This window comes from Rattus norvegicus, chromosome 15, assembly GCF_021556685.1.
Source record: "Rattus norvegicus strain SHRSP/BbbUtx chromosome 15, alternate assembly SHRSP_T2T, whole genome shotgun sequence".
Taxonomy (NCBI): Eukaryota; Metazoa; Chordata; class Mammalia; order Rodentia; family Muridae; genus Rattus; species Rattus norvegicus.
The window spans coordinates 35,738,998-35,759,191 of NC_141548.1; the positions used below are offsets into that span (position 1 = coordinate 35,738,998).

General features: G+C 40.1%; 1 protein-coding gene across 12 annotated transcripts in view; it reads right to left on the reverse strand.

Moving 5' to 3' along the window:
- Zdhhc20 (zDHHC palmitoyltransferase 20) overlaps nt 1–20,194 on the reverse strand; it is a 58,912-nt gene that overhangs the window by 24,532 nt on the left and 14,186 nt on the right. For 10 of the 12 annotated variants that reach the window (XR_015638028.1, XR_015638029.1, XR_015638027.1 and 7 more), the window contains exons 3-7: nt 15,090–15,193; nt 7,027–7,147; nt 2,280–2,349; nt 938–970; nt 117–237 (exon numbers count right to left, since the gene is read on the reverse strand). Coding sequence is in view for 8 of the 12 variants with exons in the window: in XM_087585697.1 (XP_087441823.1) it covers nt 117–237; nt 938–970; nt 2,280–2,349; nt 7,027–7,147; nt 15,090–15,193 (449 nt within the window). In the remaining 4 variants the exon portion in view is untranslated. The remainder of the gene's footprint in view (nt 1–116; nt 238–937; nt 971–2,279; nt 2,350–7,026; nt 7,148–15,089; nt 15,194–20,194) is intronic. The other 2 variants (XM_087585698.1, XM_087585699.1) reach the window with 1 other exon arrangement.

A 20,194-nucleotide genomic window follows, 5' to 3' on the forward strand; every position in this document is an offset into this window, starting at 1 on the left:
TGATAGCCCTGTCTGCACCATTATAAAATCTAATCCGATCTACTTATAAAAAAATACTAAGTAACTCTTTCAAATACGTATCTTTTACATATGTTTAAAACAGAAAAAAGACTTACCGTCCAAAATTTTATAAAATACTCTAAAACTGTTGCAGCCACGAAAAGGCAATACAGCAGAGAATACAACAAAAACAGCATGAAGAACTTGTAATTAGTAAATCCCACACAGTTATTCACCCTGGAAGAATACAGAAAGTAGCATTATAAAAATAAGACAAATAAATCATAAACGCAAAATGGTCTCAGGGCTTGTGGGAGAAGGATGGGTCAGTCTCATCAAATAGCTTGGCTCTGTGAGATGTGAGAGTTCTGGCAGCTGCCCACATGACACCGCTGACCGGATAGAGGTGGTTAAGACAGTAAATTAATGTATGTCTTTTAATCCTAAGGAGAAAGAGGACGAGAGGCCTTACACCATCATTCCTTGGCAATAGTCAAGTGAGAAGTAGGAAACAAACAGTACTTAACTATGGATGTGTTTTAAATTAACATTATATAGATTTTGCAACTCTAATGTTAATTTTTAACATCAACTTTTGGATTATGTATCTATCAGAAGATATTTTTAAAGGGAAAAATATATATCCCTATCCATATATACATGTGTGTGTGTGTGTGTGTGTCTGTCTGTCTGTCTGTCTATGTATATTATAGTAATTCAATTGTGCTCAAATATAAGTAACTGAACTGAATCAAATATAGGAATATTAGAGCTGGGTATACGGTTTTAGTTGTAGAGAGACCGTATGCTTAGAATGTGTTGGGACTCAGGATTTAAAAAACAGTACCACAAGAAAAAAAATCATTCTCAATTTCCTGCTTCTGATGCCCAACCCTGACCCCCATGGCTTAGGCAATTTCCTATTTCTCATACATACCATGGACAGTGATGATCCATCTTAAGAACACATCTAGGAAACAAGCATAAGAAAATTCATACAGAAAAATTCTGACTCTAGTTCTCATTATTTTACTGAACTTAAAAATATTCCCTTAAAACTAAATCTCAAGAAGCAACGGAGAAACATAGGTAGCTTGTGATACCCTGTAACAAGGTTTTATACTGTGAAGTCAGCTGCATCGCACCTAGCCCACTGGACCAGACCAAATTACTCCCACATGAGTATGACTCTTGGCGCATCAGAAAGGCCCACTTTAAACCTCAGCTGAGGGCTGCAGAGATGGCACTGCTCTTCCAGAAGTCTGGGGTTCATATCCCAGCACCCACATGGTGGCTCACAACCATCTGTAATGGGATCCGATGCCCTTTTCTGGTGTGTCTGAAGACAGCTACAGTGTGCTCATATAAAACAAGTAAGTCTTTAAAAATAACAATCCACTAAGGAGAGAAACAGATGGCCCTAGCACTATGAGCATGCTCAGATCAACAGTACTGATCCTTAGCACTGAGCAGACACTAACGCCTGGATGGGGATGGGCATGTTCCTGCATTTTTTTTTTTTAAAAGATTTATCTATTTAATGTGAGTGCTCTGTCTGCATATATACCTGCAGGTCAGAAGAGGGCATCAGAACCCATTATAAATGGTTGTGAGCTACCATGTGGTTGCTAGGAATTGAACTCAGCGAATTCTGCATGAGTAGCCAGTATTAAGGGCTAAGCCATCCATTCTTTAACATAAAGTTTCCTCATGGTGATCACTACTATCCTTTTGTCACAAAGAACCAAAGCCAAACCAAGCTTCCCTCCCTCCAGAGTACTTATTTTATACATGTAGAAAATGAGACTACAGATCTCACAAAGTAAGAATGAGAAATCTAACACCCAGGAAGTTGACCAGCTTTTCTAAGTGGTTTGGACTAGTCGGGGTTTTATACTAACTTCTCACATGAAAACAAGGATTAAAGTGGAAGTGATGGCAGATGAAAACAATTATAGTATTTACTTCACTAATTTTTTTGTTTAAATATCAACATTGATAATAGAAACAAGAAAACATCATTATAGTCTCTAATTCAAGAAGTAATCAATCAAATTTTACAAGGAAGTTGTAATCATTGGCTCATTAACATGACATTAAGCATAGTACAGAAAGCATGTTTAAGGTTAAAAGTCTATTCAACTGGCAGAGAAACTCTTCTAGTTGAGTCTAGCTTACATCATCATTTATGATAGTTCATATGAAGAAGCATGATGCCTGTCTGTCTGTCACCAAGTGCCAGGTTAGAGCTAAAGGGAAGCAAACTAAGTAACGCTCACCTGTCACATGCTGAGCAGTGATGGGCCCGGTCAGGTTTAATCAACTGACATTTTTCACAATATCGGATAGCTAGAGAGAGAAAAAAAGGAAGAAACTTAAAGGTGTGTGGTGGTTTGAATAAAAATGGTCCCCAAAGGTCCTAGAGAGTGGCCCTATTAGGAGATATGGCCTTTTGGAGTGAGTGTGGCTTTGTTGGAGGAAGTTTGTCACTAGAGGGTGGGGTTTGAGGTCTCACGCTCAAAACCAGGCTAGTGGCTCATTCATTACTGATGCCTGTGGATCAAGATGTAGAACTGTCAGCTCCTTCTCCAGCACCATGTCTGCCTGCATGATGCCATGCTTCCTGCCATGATGACGATGGACTGAACCTCTGAAATTGAAAACCAGCCCCAATTAAGTGTTTTCCTTTATAAAAGTTCCTGTGGTCATGGTGTCTCTTCACAGCCATAAAACCCAAACTGAGACTATGTGCAAGCTTAACTAATTTATAAAGCTTCATTTTTGGAATATATTCTGGAAACTGACAATGACTAATTTAAAAATACCAGAGTATACCAGAGAGCTTCTCAAAATGTCAAGAGAAAGGGAACTTCACAATGTATCCTCCCAGAAGTTTTCAAACTAAATAAAGCAGATCCACAGTAAGTAAGTGACTGGCAGAAGGCCAGACACCAAGCTTAATAACAGAAATAGGCCAGAACTCCAGTCCAGAGTCCCAAGCCAACGTTTGTGATATAGCACAGTGTCTATAATAGCTTATCAATGTACTTGGAGCCATCTTAAAGCACTCTGGTTTTGAAGTTTTGGAATAGCTTTATTTAAAGACCCTCTAAATACTGCTGTCTGCATCTATCCCTACCCTAGACCAACGACCACACACTTTTGCAATAACAACAAAAACGTCTTTCTAAATAAATTCTAATACATGTCACAGTATTACTTAATTCACATTCAACTGTTCAAAAGACATGATCACCTCTATGTGCCAGGTATTCTCAACAAAAATCCCTGCTTTGTAAAGCTTATGCACTATATTCTAGGGACGAACAGAGTCAACAAGATAAATAGCATATTAGACAATGACATCAGACAGTAAGGACAGTGGTCTAATTTTACAACATCTGAGAAAACAAAGGGGTAGAGACTGAGGATGTAGCTCAGAGGCACAGTACAGCCTAGCATTCATGCACAAAGCCCTAGATTTGAAGCCCACCACTGCATGTACAAGACACATCAGTACATGCCTATAATCCCAGTACCCAAGAGGCCTGAGGCAGTTCAAGGTCATTATCAACTAATTACAACTGGAGTTCAAGGCCAGTCCGAGATACAGGAGACTTCAGAGGAAATAAAACAAACGAACACTATTTTGAAAAATGAAGACTATTTAGAAGGAACAGAGTCTGTGATAGAAAACTGCTTGCTCTTATAGAGGATCAGAATTCAGTTCCCAGAACCCATGTCAAGTGATCTTAACCATTTCTAAGTCCAGCTCCAGACCTCTGGCCTCCTAGTATACATACCTACATGCAGACACACATACCTAAACCTAAGAAAAAATAAATATTTAAAAAATGACAAACGAGCACTTGCCTAGCAAGCGCAAGGCCCTGGGTTCGGTCCCCAGCTCCGGAAAAAAAAAAAAAGACAAGGATGTTCATTACAGCTATTTTAAATAATAAAACACCAAGAAGAATGTCTGGGGTTTTTGCTTTTTGTTTGTTTGTTTTGGGGGGGGATTGAGTATTTTTCATGAATGTATGCTCTGTAAAACCAGTTTGTGCTTGGTGGCCTTGAAGGCTGTAGAGGGCAACGGATCCCTAAGGACTGGAATTACAGACAGTTGAGAGCTGGGAATTGAACCTGGGTCCTCTGGAAGATCAGCCAGTGCTCTTAACTGCTGAGCCATTTATTGTTCTAATCCCTAAGAATAACTTTATAGATGAAAATGGTTTATATTTATAGCATACTATTCTGCAAACAGGAATTTCCCACATAAAACACACATCCCACTGAGGAAAAGACAGTAAGCTGAAGGCAGCGCCACCAATGCTGAGTCCACACAGGAAACGGAAGCATAAGGCTTCGTGTAAGGTAAGTTCAGGATCAGAAAGCAGCCAAGCACCTCGTGTTCCCTTTTTCTACTGCTCTACATCCTCCCTCCACTCAACCTGTGACCACCTTGCACGGATCTGGGCAGCAGGCCCTGTAGAAAACATGGGTTGGAGTCAGCTGTGGAATTGCAAGAATTTAATCCGGCGCTTGGAAGGCAGAGACAGGTAGATTACGAGGGGTTTTAGGGCTACACAGTGAAACCCTGTCTAAAGGAGGGAGGGAGGAAGACAGAGAAAGCACTGCTCAATAGGAAGATAAGGAAATGGCTGCAGTCAAAGGAGCTTCAGGTTCCTGTACAGAGCAGCCAGGACAGCGCTGAAGACAGGCACACAGTGTGGACAGTGCTCTTCGGAGTTTCTGCATGGCAAAAACCGCCCAATTCCAGAAATAAAGGTGAACAAAGTACAAGTCTCCTTTCAAAGTTAGAGACACAAGAACGGCTCTGACTGGACAGACACTGAATCAAAAGGCACATGCTCAGGTGAATAATGAACCCTGACAGAGGATCCCTCTGAAATCATAGAACAGGAATCCAAGGTGCAGCTTCTTTGTTGATAAAATGTGCCAGAAATAAAGATATGCGGAGAGACACTTGGAACCCCCTCTTAGGCTATCAAACTACTCAAACAGTGGACATCTAGAAGCAGGAATTTCTCAAGGAATCTCATGCAGGAAGAAGGACAACTGAGGTCCTAGGGACAACCAGAGGAGGAACTTGTCTCCCAGGATTTACTAGTCAAAGGCCTACGGAAGCTGCAGAGATGTGCTGAGCCATACAGGGACCAGGACTGCTTGGTTATGTCTCCCTCTTGCCTCATATTTAAACTTAACCCTGTTAGGACACCAGAGACAGGCTCAGGGAAGTCACCAGATCTTGCTGTCTTTCTTCCAATGGAGCCACTGAATACATCTCGGGGGACGGGGGAGGGGGGAATTGAATTTCTATGAATCCCTTTAATTGGCTTATTGAAGACTTACTAAGGTAGCTAAGCATGGTGTGTTAGGGCTACCAAGGCAACGCTGACTGACATGGACTGTGTATGTCATGTAACTGTGGCTCCACCTAATACTTGGTATACCATGCAGGGCTTGCAAGGTTACTGTACTAAGTAAGATCCTTGAATCTGTTGTAAGTCAGGAAGAAAACTATTAAACATAATGAATGGTTACCACATGCTGGTGTCAGAGCTTCACGGTTAAAAATGATATAGCTGAGGGCGCAAGCTCTATCTCAGGAGTCGAGTGCCTGCCTAGACTATGAGAGGCCCTGAATTTGACACACATCAAGGGATAAAACATTGTTGAGTTAAGAAACAGAACACAGCCAGGCCTAGCGGTGTACACATTAACGGTGCCTTTCAGGAAGCAGGAGGCAGAGGGAGATCTTTGTAAACACAAGGCCAGTCTAGTCTACATCATGAGTTGTGGGTCCCAAGACAACAAGGGCCCCAATACAGAGAGACCCTGTCTCAAAAATATAGAACTAGCTCGACTTGAATTTATAATTCTCCTACCCGGGTACTGGGCCTAGTTAAGAATCATTTTTTAAAAAATTCAAATAGCTATTTATCTTTAGGGGCAATATGTACTACTTTAACCCTGGATGGTCTTAGCCAGGTGTAGTAGCACATGCCTTTAATCTCAGAACCAAGGAGGCAGAGGCAGGTGGATCACTGTAAGCTCTAGGCTACCCAAAGCTACAAAATTAGACTATCTTTAAAAAGAAATCTGGGGCTGGGGATTTAGCTCAGTGGTAGAGCGCTTACCTAGGAAGCGCAAGGCCCTGGGTTCGGTCCCCAGCTCCGAAAAAAAAAAAAGAACCAAAAAAAAAAAAAATAAATAAATAAAAAAAAATAAAAAGAAATCTATGAACAGACTTTTGACAATTATACACTGCCCAAATTTTGCACAGCTTGGGAATTTATAAACCCACTAGGGTTTAAAACATCTAATATAGAGAACTACAATCACTATGATAAACCAGTTATTTCAAAATTCTATATAAAAAATAACTATTTTAAATGACCTATTGGAAATGAGATTTGCTAAAACGTCATCATATACTAAGCTGCACACCCAGGTGTTTTAGACCTTATATCATTTAATATTTTTTTTAATATTTCTAGCAACCCAGGGACATAGACAATTTTTCTCATGTTGAAATGAAGAAACTGCAACAGAACAGGAGGCAGGGGAGTCAAGGGACCTCTCATCCTTGTTGGACATAAATGAAGAAAACCTCACAAACAATATTATGAACCACATTTACAGTCAAAAGTGTATGCTCTGACCTTGGCATGACCTATGTACAATAAGAGTTTCTTTGGCTTTCTGACCTGTTTTTAATTTCTTTAGTCAGAAATCTGTACAAGATACCTCATAAATCATGTAGTGGTCACATCCATAAAAAAATTAATATACCAAAGCACCTTTACTTAATCTCTTAAGTTTCTAACAATGTAGCCTCAAAATCTAGCTATTCTGTGTGAAGACACAAAAAGTAACTCCTTGCTGAGAAACCCACAGCAGCTCCTGTGTGCACTGGTGTGCTCGACCTGCCCTCCCTCACACTGAGGCATATACGGCTTAGTGGTGGAATGGCTGCCTAGTGATACCAAAAGCTTCTCTTACCTTTTGAAGCTGACGTGGTGTAGACAGGCAAGTCTCTTGCTGCTCTTCTCAAAATGTCTTGCTGTCTTTCTTGGCTGAATTCCTTCTCATAACGTTCCTTCTCAGAGTTTGACAAGTAGAACTAGATGGAGACAGACAAGTACTAAATTTGTGCTTCTCAGCTAGTGTGCTAAGAAAAAATTTTACCTGAAATGGGGGGAGGATCCCCAAATACTGTGCTTCATGAAAACAGAACTCATTTCCAACTTGACTCTGTGTACATTTTAACAAAAACTGCCCAGAGTTAAATGCTAGCACTTCTTATGGACGATAGTGCAGGGCAGGAATTCATTAATTCTGCACCTCTGCCTTTTACAGATGACATTAAAGTCTGTAATAAATAACTCAGTTAAAAAAAGGTGGAGAGCTGAGGAATATGGCTTAGTGGCAGAATGATTGCCTAGTGACACCAAATATTTTTAATAATTATATAAGTAAAATTAAGTACATATAACTAAGTAAACATGAAACATTTCTATGTAAACATAAGCAAATGTAAGTTTCTGTCAAGTGTCTTTCTTCTCTACTTGCATGTTTATGTATATGTAAATGTATGTCTATGTATGGTGTATGTACGTGCTCAAGGTGGTGCATGCACATGTATATATATAGCAGACAGAGATCAGTATTAGTGTTTTTCTCAATCGTTCTCCACTTTATTTTTGCTGGATGGCTAGCCAATTAGCTTCCATGAACCAGGCGCCTGTCTCTGTGGACCAGTGCTGGGGATACATATGCACTGTGCTCAGCTTTTATGCTAAGGATCTGAAGTCAGGTTCTGACAACAAGCACTTTACCAGCTCAGCCTTACCCCCAAGGCTGCTGTTCCTTCTCTGTTTCTTTGTTTCTTTGTGTAGCCATGGCTGTCCTGGAACTGGATCTGCAGACCAGGTTAGCCTTGAACTCCTGCCTCTGCCTGCCTCATCCTGAGACTATTGGCATGCAACACTGCGTCCAGCTCCCTCTACTCTTAAGATTCTTCACACACACACACACACACACACACACACACACACACACACACACACACACACACACACACACACTGTGTTCTTGAGCTATTGAGGGAGTGATATAGATGCCCTTATTTACAGGGCTGAACACTCAACAATTAACTTCTCAGCATTTTGACCAGTTATGAGTCTTTGCAGTAACTGCTACCATCCTATAAAAAAAGCAGCTTTCCAACCACAGCTAGGTTCTAGAGAATTTAATTTTTACAAGGAAAGCCAAAAGGTTGCTATGCTCGAATTATAGTGAAATCCCTGGCAAGGAGCCCCGTGTTTTGTTTTTCCAAATGTTTCAATGAAATAAAAAGTTAAGACTCATACTTTCATTGTTTTAAATTTATTTTTTCTTTTAATTATGTGTAGGTGTATGCCCCCATGTGGTGAATACAAGTTAGTGTGGTGTTAGCAGAAGTCAGAGACACTGGATCCTCTGGAGCTAGATTATAGATTGAGACACCATCTGTCATGGGTTCTCAGTACCAAACTCAGGACCTCAGGAAGAACAGCCAGTACTCTTACCCAATGAGTCATCTCTACGGCCCCATTGGTTTTTTTAATTTTTAAAAAGGCAACCAACTGTGCTATATTCTCTTCAGAGTCACCAAGGTTCATCATCCCAAGGGCCTTCCCTCTTCCATGACCTCTTGTTACTAGGAATTTCTACATTTTTTTAAAATCAAATTTGATGGTTTTGCTTTTTAAAACTAAGACTAACAGACTTGTCATTTTAATCATGTTTCAGATTTTAACAATAGATAGAAACTTTCCATTTTTACTTATTTGTGTTTTCTTTGTAAAAGGCCAAGGGCTCATTAATTAGAATTTCACACAGTCCCGTTTAGGGAACACTTTGATCTGTGATAACTCAAACAGGGAACTGCACCATCGCTGCTAGTACACAGTACCACTTTAATAATAATAATAACAACAACACTATACATACTGTTATAAATAAGACAAGAGCTTGGGCTCAGGAAACCATGACTGGAAGAGATCAGGAAATTCTCTTATTACGTATTACTGGCAAAGACAGACAGCTGGTCTGCATTCTCTGGACTCTTTCTAGCGACCACTAAGGCGAATGCTCTAGCCTTTTACCACTGCCATCACTGCTTACCCAACCTCAACAGCAGTGCATTCAGAAGTAAGGACATCTTCCTAGGTTATCCAGCATGGCTCTCTCAAAATGAAGAGTAGTCAGACAAGGTGTAGACAGTCTTACAGTGAAAGTCTACACAAACCTTCCTATGCCTCATAGACTAACACTTTCAGGAAGAGAAGTAAAATCTCATGGTACGATGTTCAATGATTACACAACAGAGCCTCTGACCAGACACATCTAGCCTGCTGCAGCATTCCAGAGCTCAGCTTGACCACACTTTTACCCATCATCACCATTTTTCCTTAAGAATTCAGGTCAAATGAAAACTTTCAGATACCAGGATATATACAATGTTCAATACTACTGACTATAATCCAAATTAAATTATGAGATGCCATTATTAGCTTAAATTCAATGTTCAGGAAATTCCACTTAAATATGTAAATTAAACAAGGATGGTTCTGCATGAATTTAGCAGGCACAAAGTCCTGGGTTCAATCCCCAGCAACAAAATGACTAAGAACATCATTTTTACTCTAAAGGTAACTCACAGTTTTGTTATGTTGCACAGGGTCATCTCAAACTCCTGCATTCACACATTCCTCCTGACCCAGTTGCCTGTGTAGCTAGACTACAAGCTTACTCCACAATCTAACCATAAACATAAATTAAATACCAATTAGGAAGCCAGGTACAGCAGGACACACCTTCAACACTCAGGAGGCAGAGACAGGCAGATCTCTGAGTTTGAGGGTAGCCTGATCTATAGAGCAAATTCAGGGCAGTCAGAGCTACACAAAGAAACTGTCAGAACAAAACAGCAGTAACAACACATCCAGGCCCCTGGTTAAGGAGATGGCTGGTTCAGTGAGTGATTAAGAATTTCTTTTTACTCTTTTAAGATTTATTTATTATGTATGAGTATACTGTAACTGTCTTCATGCACACCAGAAGAGGGCATCAGATCTCCTTACAGATGGTTGTGAGCCTCCATGTGGTTACTGGGATTTGAACTCAGGACCTCTGAAAGAGCAGTCAGTGCTCTTAACCACTGAGCCATCTCTCCAGCCCAAAGAATTTCTACCGTTATTCCAAAGGACCTGAGTTTGGTTCCCAGCACCAGCGTGCCAGCTTACGACTGTTACTGACTCTAATTCCAGAAGTGTCAGCACCCTTTCTGAACCTTCACCAACACCAGACACATATGCAATGCACATTCATACCTGCAGCGTTAACACTCATACGCATAAAATAAAAATGACGAACAGCTAAGCACTGCTTCAAATGGCACAGATCTAAAGATGAATAAAAAGAAATCTTGCCGTCAAAGAATTGTGAAATAAAAATCAGTGCACTAGCATCCCATGTGCTATGCAGGTGCTGCTGAAGAAAAGGCATCCCCAGCGGCGGGCTCTACACTCAAGTATTTGCACCTGCAAGGCCAGGTGTGGCCACTGGGGCAGTGACAGCAGGACTGTCACTCAAGTAACCACTACTTTTCTGACTGATCTGATGCCCACTCCACAAGAGGGAATACATTCCTAGTAGTAAGATAAATGCCCATGGCCGGAAGGTAGGGCAGTGGTGACGACGTGCACCACCGCTTTTACTGCTGTTTTGCCAAACGCATGACATGGTGTCAAACTGCCTTATACTTATGTCTTCACCCATACAGTAGAGCTGCACTCTCAGCCTTGGTCAGAAGCTTGCTTGCAGTGGCTGACGGTTAATGCAGAGACTTATAATTGTACAAAACACTATGAACACATGACTGTTGACGGGTCAGCTCTAAACACAACCTCTCCATCATCCTTTCCAAGGCTCAGGAAAGCTCAGGAAACACTGTGGAAGGTAGGAGGAGGGGGAGGGGGAGAAAGAATGGAAGAGTGAAGAGCAGGATGGACACACTGTTTTCTGGATACACTATGGCCACTGTACTTAGGAGCTCCTGGTTACCTGTGTGAGCCTGTGCCAACATTCCACCACAGACAGGCAAGAAGCTCCTGAGGTCCCACCCCTAGTTGAGGAGAGGGCACATAATGGCTATCAAGGATGGGAGAATCATTTTCTTCAGTGGTGTGGGCACTGCAAGTTGTCCTGTGTTGTGGTTTGCCCTGGAGTTATCTGTATTTTGATGCTAATTCCACTGCCCCAAGGACAGCTGCCTAGTTGTACTCAGGACTCAGGTGACTTCACCAGGACCTTCTCCCCACTGAATTTGTAAAGTACAGGTGAGGTAGGTACAGGATGGAAAGGAGGCCTGTCATTGGAGGAGAAGGAAGGATGGGCAGGAGAGAAGTCTGAGCCTGGCAGCAATCTCTCTACTTATCTAGTTCCCAAGGCAGGTTTCCATGCCAGAAACACACATCCCAACTCCGTGGTGGCCCAGACCAGCCGCCCCACACTCCATTACACTTAAATGTACACATGAAAGAACACACAACACAATAACCTTTGGCCCAATTGGTAAGATATAATTGCCCACTTGAACATACAAAGCCCAATACACATCCATCCCTTAAAAACCTTAGTAACAACCTGTAAATACACAGAGCAGAATCTTAATGTCACCTGCCATATTGTCCTGCCATGGCTTCTCTTTTCCTAACGTTACTTCCATTTTCTAAATTTATTGTAATCTTTCTGCCATACGCCTGTTTTAACACCCGACTATGAATTTAATATAAAGACTAGGTCTATCTAATTTTCCTGTTTAGTCTTTAAACCAGAAGATCAGAAGCAAGACAGGTACTTGGTAGACAACTGTCCATTGGAAAGAAAATAATTCCAGCTTCTATAACTTAACTCCCCTAAAAAATTTAGGTTTTGCCTTTTAAGCACATTTAATTGCCTGCGTCCTAACCCCTAAGTGATTTCATTCTGATCTAATACAGTTCCACTGGCAGCAAGCTAAGCGTTTGGCAGTTACATCTACAGTGCTAGTTATCACTATACGGAATCTTAATGAGGAAAACAATTTTTGGTTTTACTTCTGCTTTTGGCTATTAAGAGACTTAGTTTAGGTGGCACTTGAAGACTTAGAATTCATTCATCAATTGTCAAGCACCCATGATGTGCCAGATTTTCACTAGAGGTATGGCAGTGAACGCAGTGGACAGATCTGAGCCTAGGGCAATCTATCTATTTGATAAAGTGGCCACCGTTGCAGCAGTGAGCTCAATGGTAGAGCAGATGGGGAGTTCCAGGGCAGGGCCTCTGGGGTAGTGACTGTGTGGTGACAGAAAGAGTATAAAAGGGTAAGGTCTGGGCACTACAGTAAACCACCACAGTAACACTCAGTAGTCGGCATTATGTCAGGCCGTTCTTAAAGTACCCTTTACATTTTACAAGCATTTACTATTTACTCAGCCCTTCTAACAATCCCATGTGTGTGTAATACTGTCTGTCTCGTTTGCCAGAGGAAGCATTAAAGAAAATCTCCAAAGTCACACAGCTAGCAAGAGGTAGAATGGTGTGACTCCAAAACAAATCCTTGTCCTCTCATGTGTCTTGGAAGGATTAGGCACTGTTTTGGTTTTCTATTTATTTCCTGTGTTGGGAACTATTTACTTGTTACACATGTTTAATTTTCTTTTGGCTTTTGTTGTTTTGAGACAGGGTCTTACTATGTAGACCACCTACCAGTGCTTTCCAAGTGCTGGGATTAAAGGCATGAACCACCATGTCCTGCCATGTGCTATATTTCAAGTCATCACTCCTAAGAATTATCAATTAGGTCTTTTTCAACTTAAAAGATTATGAAATGGACAGAGGTTGGTAACGTCACGTTAAGGACTAATTATTACCAAATGCTTAAAGAACATATCTAAGAGACCAATAGGTTTGATTTGTGGTTTACTTCTCACTCAGAACAAAGGCATCAAAAGAAAAAGGAGGCAGTAGCTCATGCAGCCTCATCAGCTAAAGTTAGCACACACACAACCCGACAGAGCAAGTCCAATCCTGAGGGACGGAACACAGCCTTACCAGTAACCAGCCCAAACAACAGGCCCAGTAAACACAATGTCAACTACCACAACAGAACAGTAATAGTGAGAATGGCCTACAACAGCATAGATGAATCCTACAATTAGATAAACAGACACACAAGCATTTATGAAAAGGAGAGAAATGAATCCATATGCAAAAGTAAGGCAGAACAGTGATTTCTTGTGGTAAGGCTGATCATCTAAGATTGATGGAGGGTTAGAAATACTCTGCACCCTGAACTGGCAAAGATAACAGCTAACATATATATTTGACCTTTGTGAAATCTTTTGTTTTTTGAGGCATGGTCTTTCTATTAAGTAGTTCAACTGCCCTGGAAGTTGCTAATGTAAACCAGGCTCGCTTCAAACTCAGAGATCCACTTGCCTTTGCCTCTCAAAGCTGGTATTAAAGGGTAACATCCCTACCGCCACCACCCCATCATGTGCGAGCTAGTTTTATGTCAGCTTAACACAAGCTAGGGTTACCTGAAAAAAGGGAAACTCAATTGAGAAAAAGTCTCCCTAAGATCTGGCTGCAGGGATTTTTCTTAATTAGTGAGATTGATGGGAGGGCTCAGCCCATTGTGGGTGGTGACATCCCTGGGCTGGTGGCCCTGGGTTCAGTAAGAAAGTGAGCTGAGTAAATCATGGGGAGCAAGCCAGTAAGCAGTACCTCTCCATGACCTCTGCATCAGCTCTGGTCTCTGGGATCCTATCCTGTTCGAGTTCCTATCCTGACTTCCTTCTTATGGACATTAATATGGAGGTGTAAACTAAATAAATTCTTCCCTGAGTTGCTTTGGTTATGGTGTTTCACTGTAACAACAGTAATTCCATCTAGGACACCTGGCCTAGTTTGAAAATTTTATGAAATGTACACTTGGAACTTTTTTTTTAAACAAGAGATTGTCTTTTAAAGTATGAAATGAAAGTTGGTATTTAAAACTATATGGTCTACAAATTGTGAAAAGTTAACATGAAGAAAATAATAATATTATTATCATATTTGAATATTAATCCTGAAGCAGGAATGTTAAAAATTTTCCTTGTAAAATGTCAGTCTTCACATATATCCCACAGAGACAAGCATGATTTTTCTGACAAGAAAACTGAAGCTCAGAATTAATGTGTTGGAGAGAAAAATCAAACTCAAACAATCTTAACTCTAAACAGTGTGTGTGTGTGTGTGTGTGTGTGTGTGTCTGTCTGTCTGTCTGTCTGTCTGTCTGTGTGCATTTGTATGTGCTTGTGGATGTGTGTGCTGTTTGTTTTTGGGTCTCACTAAGTATGTCCAAGGATGGCTTTGAATTTGCAATCCTCCTGCTGAAGGCTACATTAAGAGGAGTGTGCCACCATCATGTCCAGCCTACACAGGACTCTTGATCACCTTGCTATACTAGATTTCAGAGAGGGAAGAACTCATCTGTGTCAAGGCAAAGGAGACACCAGTTATAAAACCTACAGCACTTAAATGTTTACCTACATTATATACCTATATTGCTATTACCTATATATCCTCCAAGCAAGTCACAGCAAGAAATGCAGTCACAGCAAGATGAACCGTGAATAACTGTTTTCCACAGTGACACATCCTTTAAATACGGCACATTTGTTCACGGCTGAGAGAATATGCTGAGTTTCTAAAAACCAGCCGTACTTACCTAACTCAATTCTGACCATAAAACTTCTTACTTGGTGTTTAAGAAAATTCGGCCTGCCAAAAACTATTAGTACAACTAAACATTTCCTATGCTGTCAGTAGATTATGCTGAGAACAAGTCAATGACTCACAGTCACATTACCAAGGAATTTTACAAATGGAAACAGAGCAGCATTTCATGCAAGGTTTTAACATAGTAAGACAAGGGAATATCATTCCATAATCAGTTAAAACATTTGACAATTTACCAACAGAAAATTTACCTCTTTGGAGGGGCTAGCGGGAGATGTGAAAATTGTCATCCAATAGGACCATACAAACATAACAAAGAACAGATGGAAAGCCACAAGGTAAACAACGGTCTTTCCTGGTAAATAAAAACAAATAATATTTCATTGAGTCTAGGTGAGAAAAATGTATTACATTAAAACAGTATGGGTCACAAAATCTAATTTAATAAAAACCTTTATTTAAATATCAAATATATAAACTTTACTATATAACATTAGGAAGATATTAAGAAATACTCAATACTTATATTTCAGAGTTTAAGGTTATAAAACAAAGTTTACTTATAAACTGTAAGTTTATAGGAAAAGACTACATTTGGTGAGACTTGATTACATTCAGTTGCCGAGGATCTCAGCTAAAAACACCTTTGAACATCTGCCTCTACCTTCTGAGTTCTGGTGTAGTGTGTGTGTCATCATACCTAGTTGGGTGTGAATTCTTAAAAGAAAGTTTTTTTGACAGGCTGACCTTGAACAACTCTCCTACCTCTGCTTCTACGAGGAGAGTTGAGGACAGTTAAACAGTCTTAGTGTATGTAACACATGTGCAACCATAACTGGCCATTATTGTAACTTTTAAAGTTTTCCTTAAATGTTAATTTTTAATAACTTTTCAATTACTTAAAAGGATCCATCACTATGAACATTAAATCAGGGGGAATTGGAAACAAAAAGTTAAAATGTTTTTACTATCACCAAAAATAATGAAGAAATTTGAATAACTCAATTCCTGTCTGGGTTAGAAAGAATGTATTCTGAAATTTACTCTCTTGTTCAACATTGGTAACAAGAAAAAGTTAACTTCTGCTCTAATCTTTCCCAAGTAGATTAGTGTCACATTTGACACATGGGACTCAAACTATTAACTCACTGATATGGTCTTAAGCCCTTTGTTGTGGTCTATAGTCTATTTGAAACAAGTACGGCTGGCTTTTTAAGAAGCAAGAACCACTGACTAGGGCTGAACCTTTTTTTTTTTTTTTTTTTTTTGGTGTGAAATGTTCCATACATAAACTCTGAGGATAAGTTTGAACTCACTTTTAAAGTCAGATTATGGGGCTGGAGAGACAGTTAAGAGCATTGACTGCTGTCCTGAGTTCAATTCCCAGCAACCACATGGTGGCTCACAACCATCTGATGTCCTCTTCTGGTGTATCTGAAGACAGCTACAGTGTACTCATATATGCATAAAATGAATAAATCTTTAAAAAAAAATCTAAAGCCAGATTAAATGTCATTTCTTCCACAAAAGTACTCTCCCTTCCCAGAGCTTACTTTTCACAGGTCACTCTTCTAACTCACACTTGCTTAGACTTCAATCACAGCACTTCTTTCAATAAAGTCAGGTGCTTAAAAATGACAAATTAGTAAATGCAAAACACCAGTGTATCCTAACATATAACTAGGGACTTTCTAGTCACATTAGGCTTCAGCTACTGCAGCTCCACTTCCTACTGGAGAGCCTCTTAGCACATGACAAGCTTTCTTTCTAACCCTTTTGAGGGTAAACAGGGAGGCTTAGAGAATTCACTATCTTACACAATGTCACCTGTATGAATTCTTAAGGCCAGAATTGAAATTCACAATTGTGAAGAGCTTCCGGGCCTCTTGGCAAGAATCTGACTGTGGGCTAGGACAGGGAAGTAGGCTCAGATATCTCAGTCATCCTTAGTCTAAGGCCTTACAAACAGTGATCACAGGGCTTTGTTTATGGCCTTGATTGTTCCTCGACTATCTGTGTTTATTGTCTTGCTTGTTCCTTAACCTAGAACTGGCTTTATTATCTGCATGTAATTAAAATGGTATAAAAGCAGACTGGGAAAAAATAAGCCAACCCGCCCCAGCCTCAGAACTGGTCGGGTCAGGCTACCGAGTGGTCTAATTGTCTTTTCTGGTTTTTTTTTTTTTTTGTTTTTTTTTTTTTTTTTCGGAGCTGGGGACCGAACCCAGGGCCTTGCACTTCCTAGGCAAGCGCTCTACCACTGAGCTAAATCCCCAACCCCGTCTTTTTTTCTTTTCAATCTTCGCTCCTGCCCTGGAGAGCCTGTTGACTGACTGAGCTGGCTTGGTCACACAACTGCTTGATAAAAATCTAAAGTCCTTCATTTATGTCCTCACCAAAATTGTGTTTTCCTCCACTTTTCCAGTCAGCATTTAACTAGTCAGTTCTACTTCTGTACTAGTATCTGAGTTCAAAATAAATTCCTTTATATTTCAAATACTCTTTCTTTTCACTTCTACTAATATTGTTATCCACACTAAAAACTGGGGCTTCAGTGAGCTGCATTTCTCCTGTGCTGATCATTCCTGCCAGGTCAAATCTCAGAGTCTACCCAGTGGGCTCAAAAAACACTGCTTCGGGCTGGAGAGATGGCTCAGCGGTTAAGAGCACCCGACTGCTCTTTCAGAGGTCATGAGTTCAATTCCCAGCAACCACACGGTGGCTCACAACCATCTGTAAAGAGATCTGATGCCCTCTTCTGGTGTATCTGAAGACAGCTACAGTGTACTTACATATAATAAATGAATAAATCTTTAAAAACAAAACAAAACAAAACACTGCTTCATTGGGTTTTTCTTTAGAAATGCATTTGGGCCTCCTCCTCTGACTTCAGTAGTATTTCACAACACCCTGTATTCACTTCTGCCTACATCAAGCCAGCATTCTTCATCTACGCACAGCTTTAAGGCATACGATAACACCAAAGTCCTTTAAAGTTAATTACTTACAACTAAGACTAACATAAACAGACTCTTCAACTGTTAATTTTTTAACAAAATTAATTATGTATTACAAAATAACTTCAACACTCACATGACTAATATGTAGTAAAATGGGTGGTTATTTCAAAATTCTACAGAGAACTTATACAGAAAGAGAGCATCAATACACAGACACTGAGAACTCCCGGGAGTGATGGTGATTTGGAGCTGATTATATTTTGACCCTCCAAGTGACAACTTTTATTCAACTATATTAAAAAGAAGTCAGTGCCTTTTTCTAGTGCGATCTCAGATCGACTTTAATAAGTCTCCAACAAATTGATTAGGGTTGGAATGTTGTGTTTTAAGAACCTGAGTCAACAGCATTTTCTAAACAATTTCAAAGATAAATTTGTTAGCCACATCTTGGACTGTTCTTTTAACATTTACTATTCCTTCAGGAAAGTTCTACTCTCCACGCACACAAACAAAATGGTCTGCTTCCAGTGTAATACAATTAAGTACTTAGCACAATGCCTTGGATATAATTAACAGATAAGAAGAGTAGGAGAAAATACTGGTTTTAACTAAGTCCAAATTCATATGATTTGTTTTGGTTTTTCTTTTTTGGGGAGGTGATGGAGGGCTGAGGACCATTTAGGGTCTTGGTCTTGTGTGTTTACCACTGAGCTGCCCTTCCAACAGCCCCCCCCACCCCCATTTTAAGAGACAGGATTTCTCTATGTATCCCTGGCTCTGGCTTTCCTGGAACTAGCTCTGGCCTCCAATTCAGAGATCTACCTGCCTCTGTCTCCTGAGTGTTGGGACTCATTCAGGTGTGTGCCACCACTGCCTGGCACTCTTTAGTTCTTGATTTTGGGGTGACTAGGTCTTGGGTTGCCTCTAAACTTACTGTGTAGACTGGGCTGGCCTGACATTCACAAAGCTCTTAATCTTAGTCTCCCAAGTGCTGAGCTTACAAGCATGCCACCATACCCAGCTTACATGACTACTAAGAGGTAATAGTCACATAGTAAAAGTGGGCTGACAAGATGGCTCAGCAGGTAAAGGCACTCACTAAACAGAATTTGGCCCACACAGGAAGTTGTCCTCTGACCGATTCATGTGCATGTGTACACACACACACACAACGTGAAAAAAGAAATACATAAAGTAGAATCTCTGCAGACAAATCAAAGCTCTAAGAGAAATCTAAACCTAGTTATCACAAAGTGTATATTCAAAAATCACCGGGTTGGGGATTTAGCTCAGTGGTAGAGCGCTTGCCCAGCAAGCACAAGGCCCTGGGTTCAGTCCTCAGCTCCGGGAAAAAAAAAAAAAAATCACCTGTAACTCAATGTTTCCTTTAGGAAAACCTTTAAGAAGGTAGAAAAATATTCTTTAAGACATGGTAAAGGGGTTGGGGATCTAGCTCAGTGGTAGAGCGCTTGCCTAGCAAACCCAAGGCCCTGGGTTCAGTCCCCAGCTCCGAAAAAAAGGAAGAAAAAAAAAAAAGACATGGTAAAAACAGAAACACAAACAAAAACAAAAAAACCCCTCAAGAATAACAACAATACAAATGAGAACTTTGAAAGAACAATGTCCAGGCTGAGTAGATTACAGTGTATGCCCAGGACTCCAGCCTTTGGAGGTTGAGCGTGTTTTGTCTGTAACTTTACCATTTCAATGCAAAGGCAGGTAGATCTCAAGTTCAAGATACAAAGCAAGTCCTGGTAGGCCTGAAAGATACCAAGGGCTCTGCCTTGAAATATAAAAAGCAAAATCTTCAGAAATTCTCTGTGTTTTGAGTCTATACTTTTAACAAACATAATTATGAGTTGAAGGAGGACAGGACAATTAAGACTGAATCTGTTTTTTCTATTGAAAATTAGACTTAAGAGCAACTTTAAATAATCAGGCATGACTATCTCTGGTGATAAGAATAAATACTTGGCTGGGTGGTGGTGGTGCTCACCTTTAAACCCAGCACTGGGGAAGCAGAGGCAGGCAGATCTGTAAGTTCCAGAACATCCAGGACTACACAGAGAAACCTTGTTTTGAAAAACCAAAAACAAAATAAATCAATGTTAATAAGTGTTAACTGTTTAGCTGTTTTAGAATCTTCTGGATTTTTGCATGTTAAAATCTATTTTTATTTTTGAAATTTTTACTTCAATGGTACTCCTAAAATTTTCATTAATGCTAGTTAGTGAAAGTCTTGAAAAAGATCTTTCCCTCTAGGTGTTATTTGATCGCTATAAAATCTTTGATTCCCTTGATGTAATAATACTTCAAGTCTGGTTATTTAGTTAAGTATCTGTGAGTAATAATGCGCTATTTTAAACAAATATATGAACAATGGAACCACCTGTAGC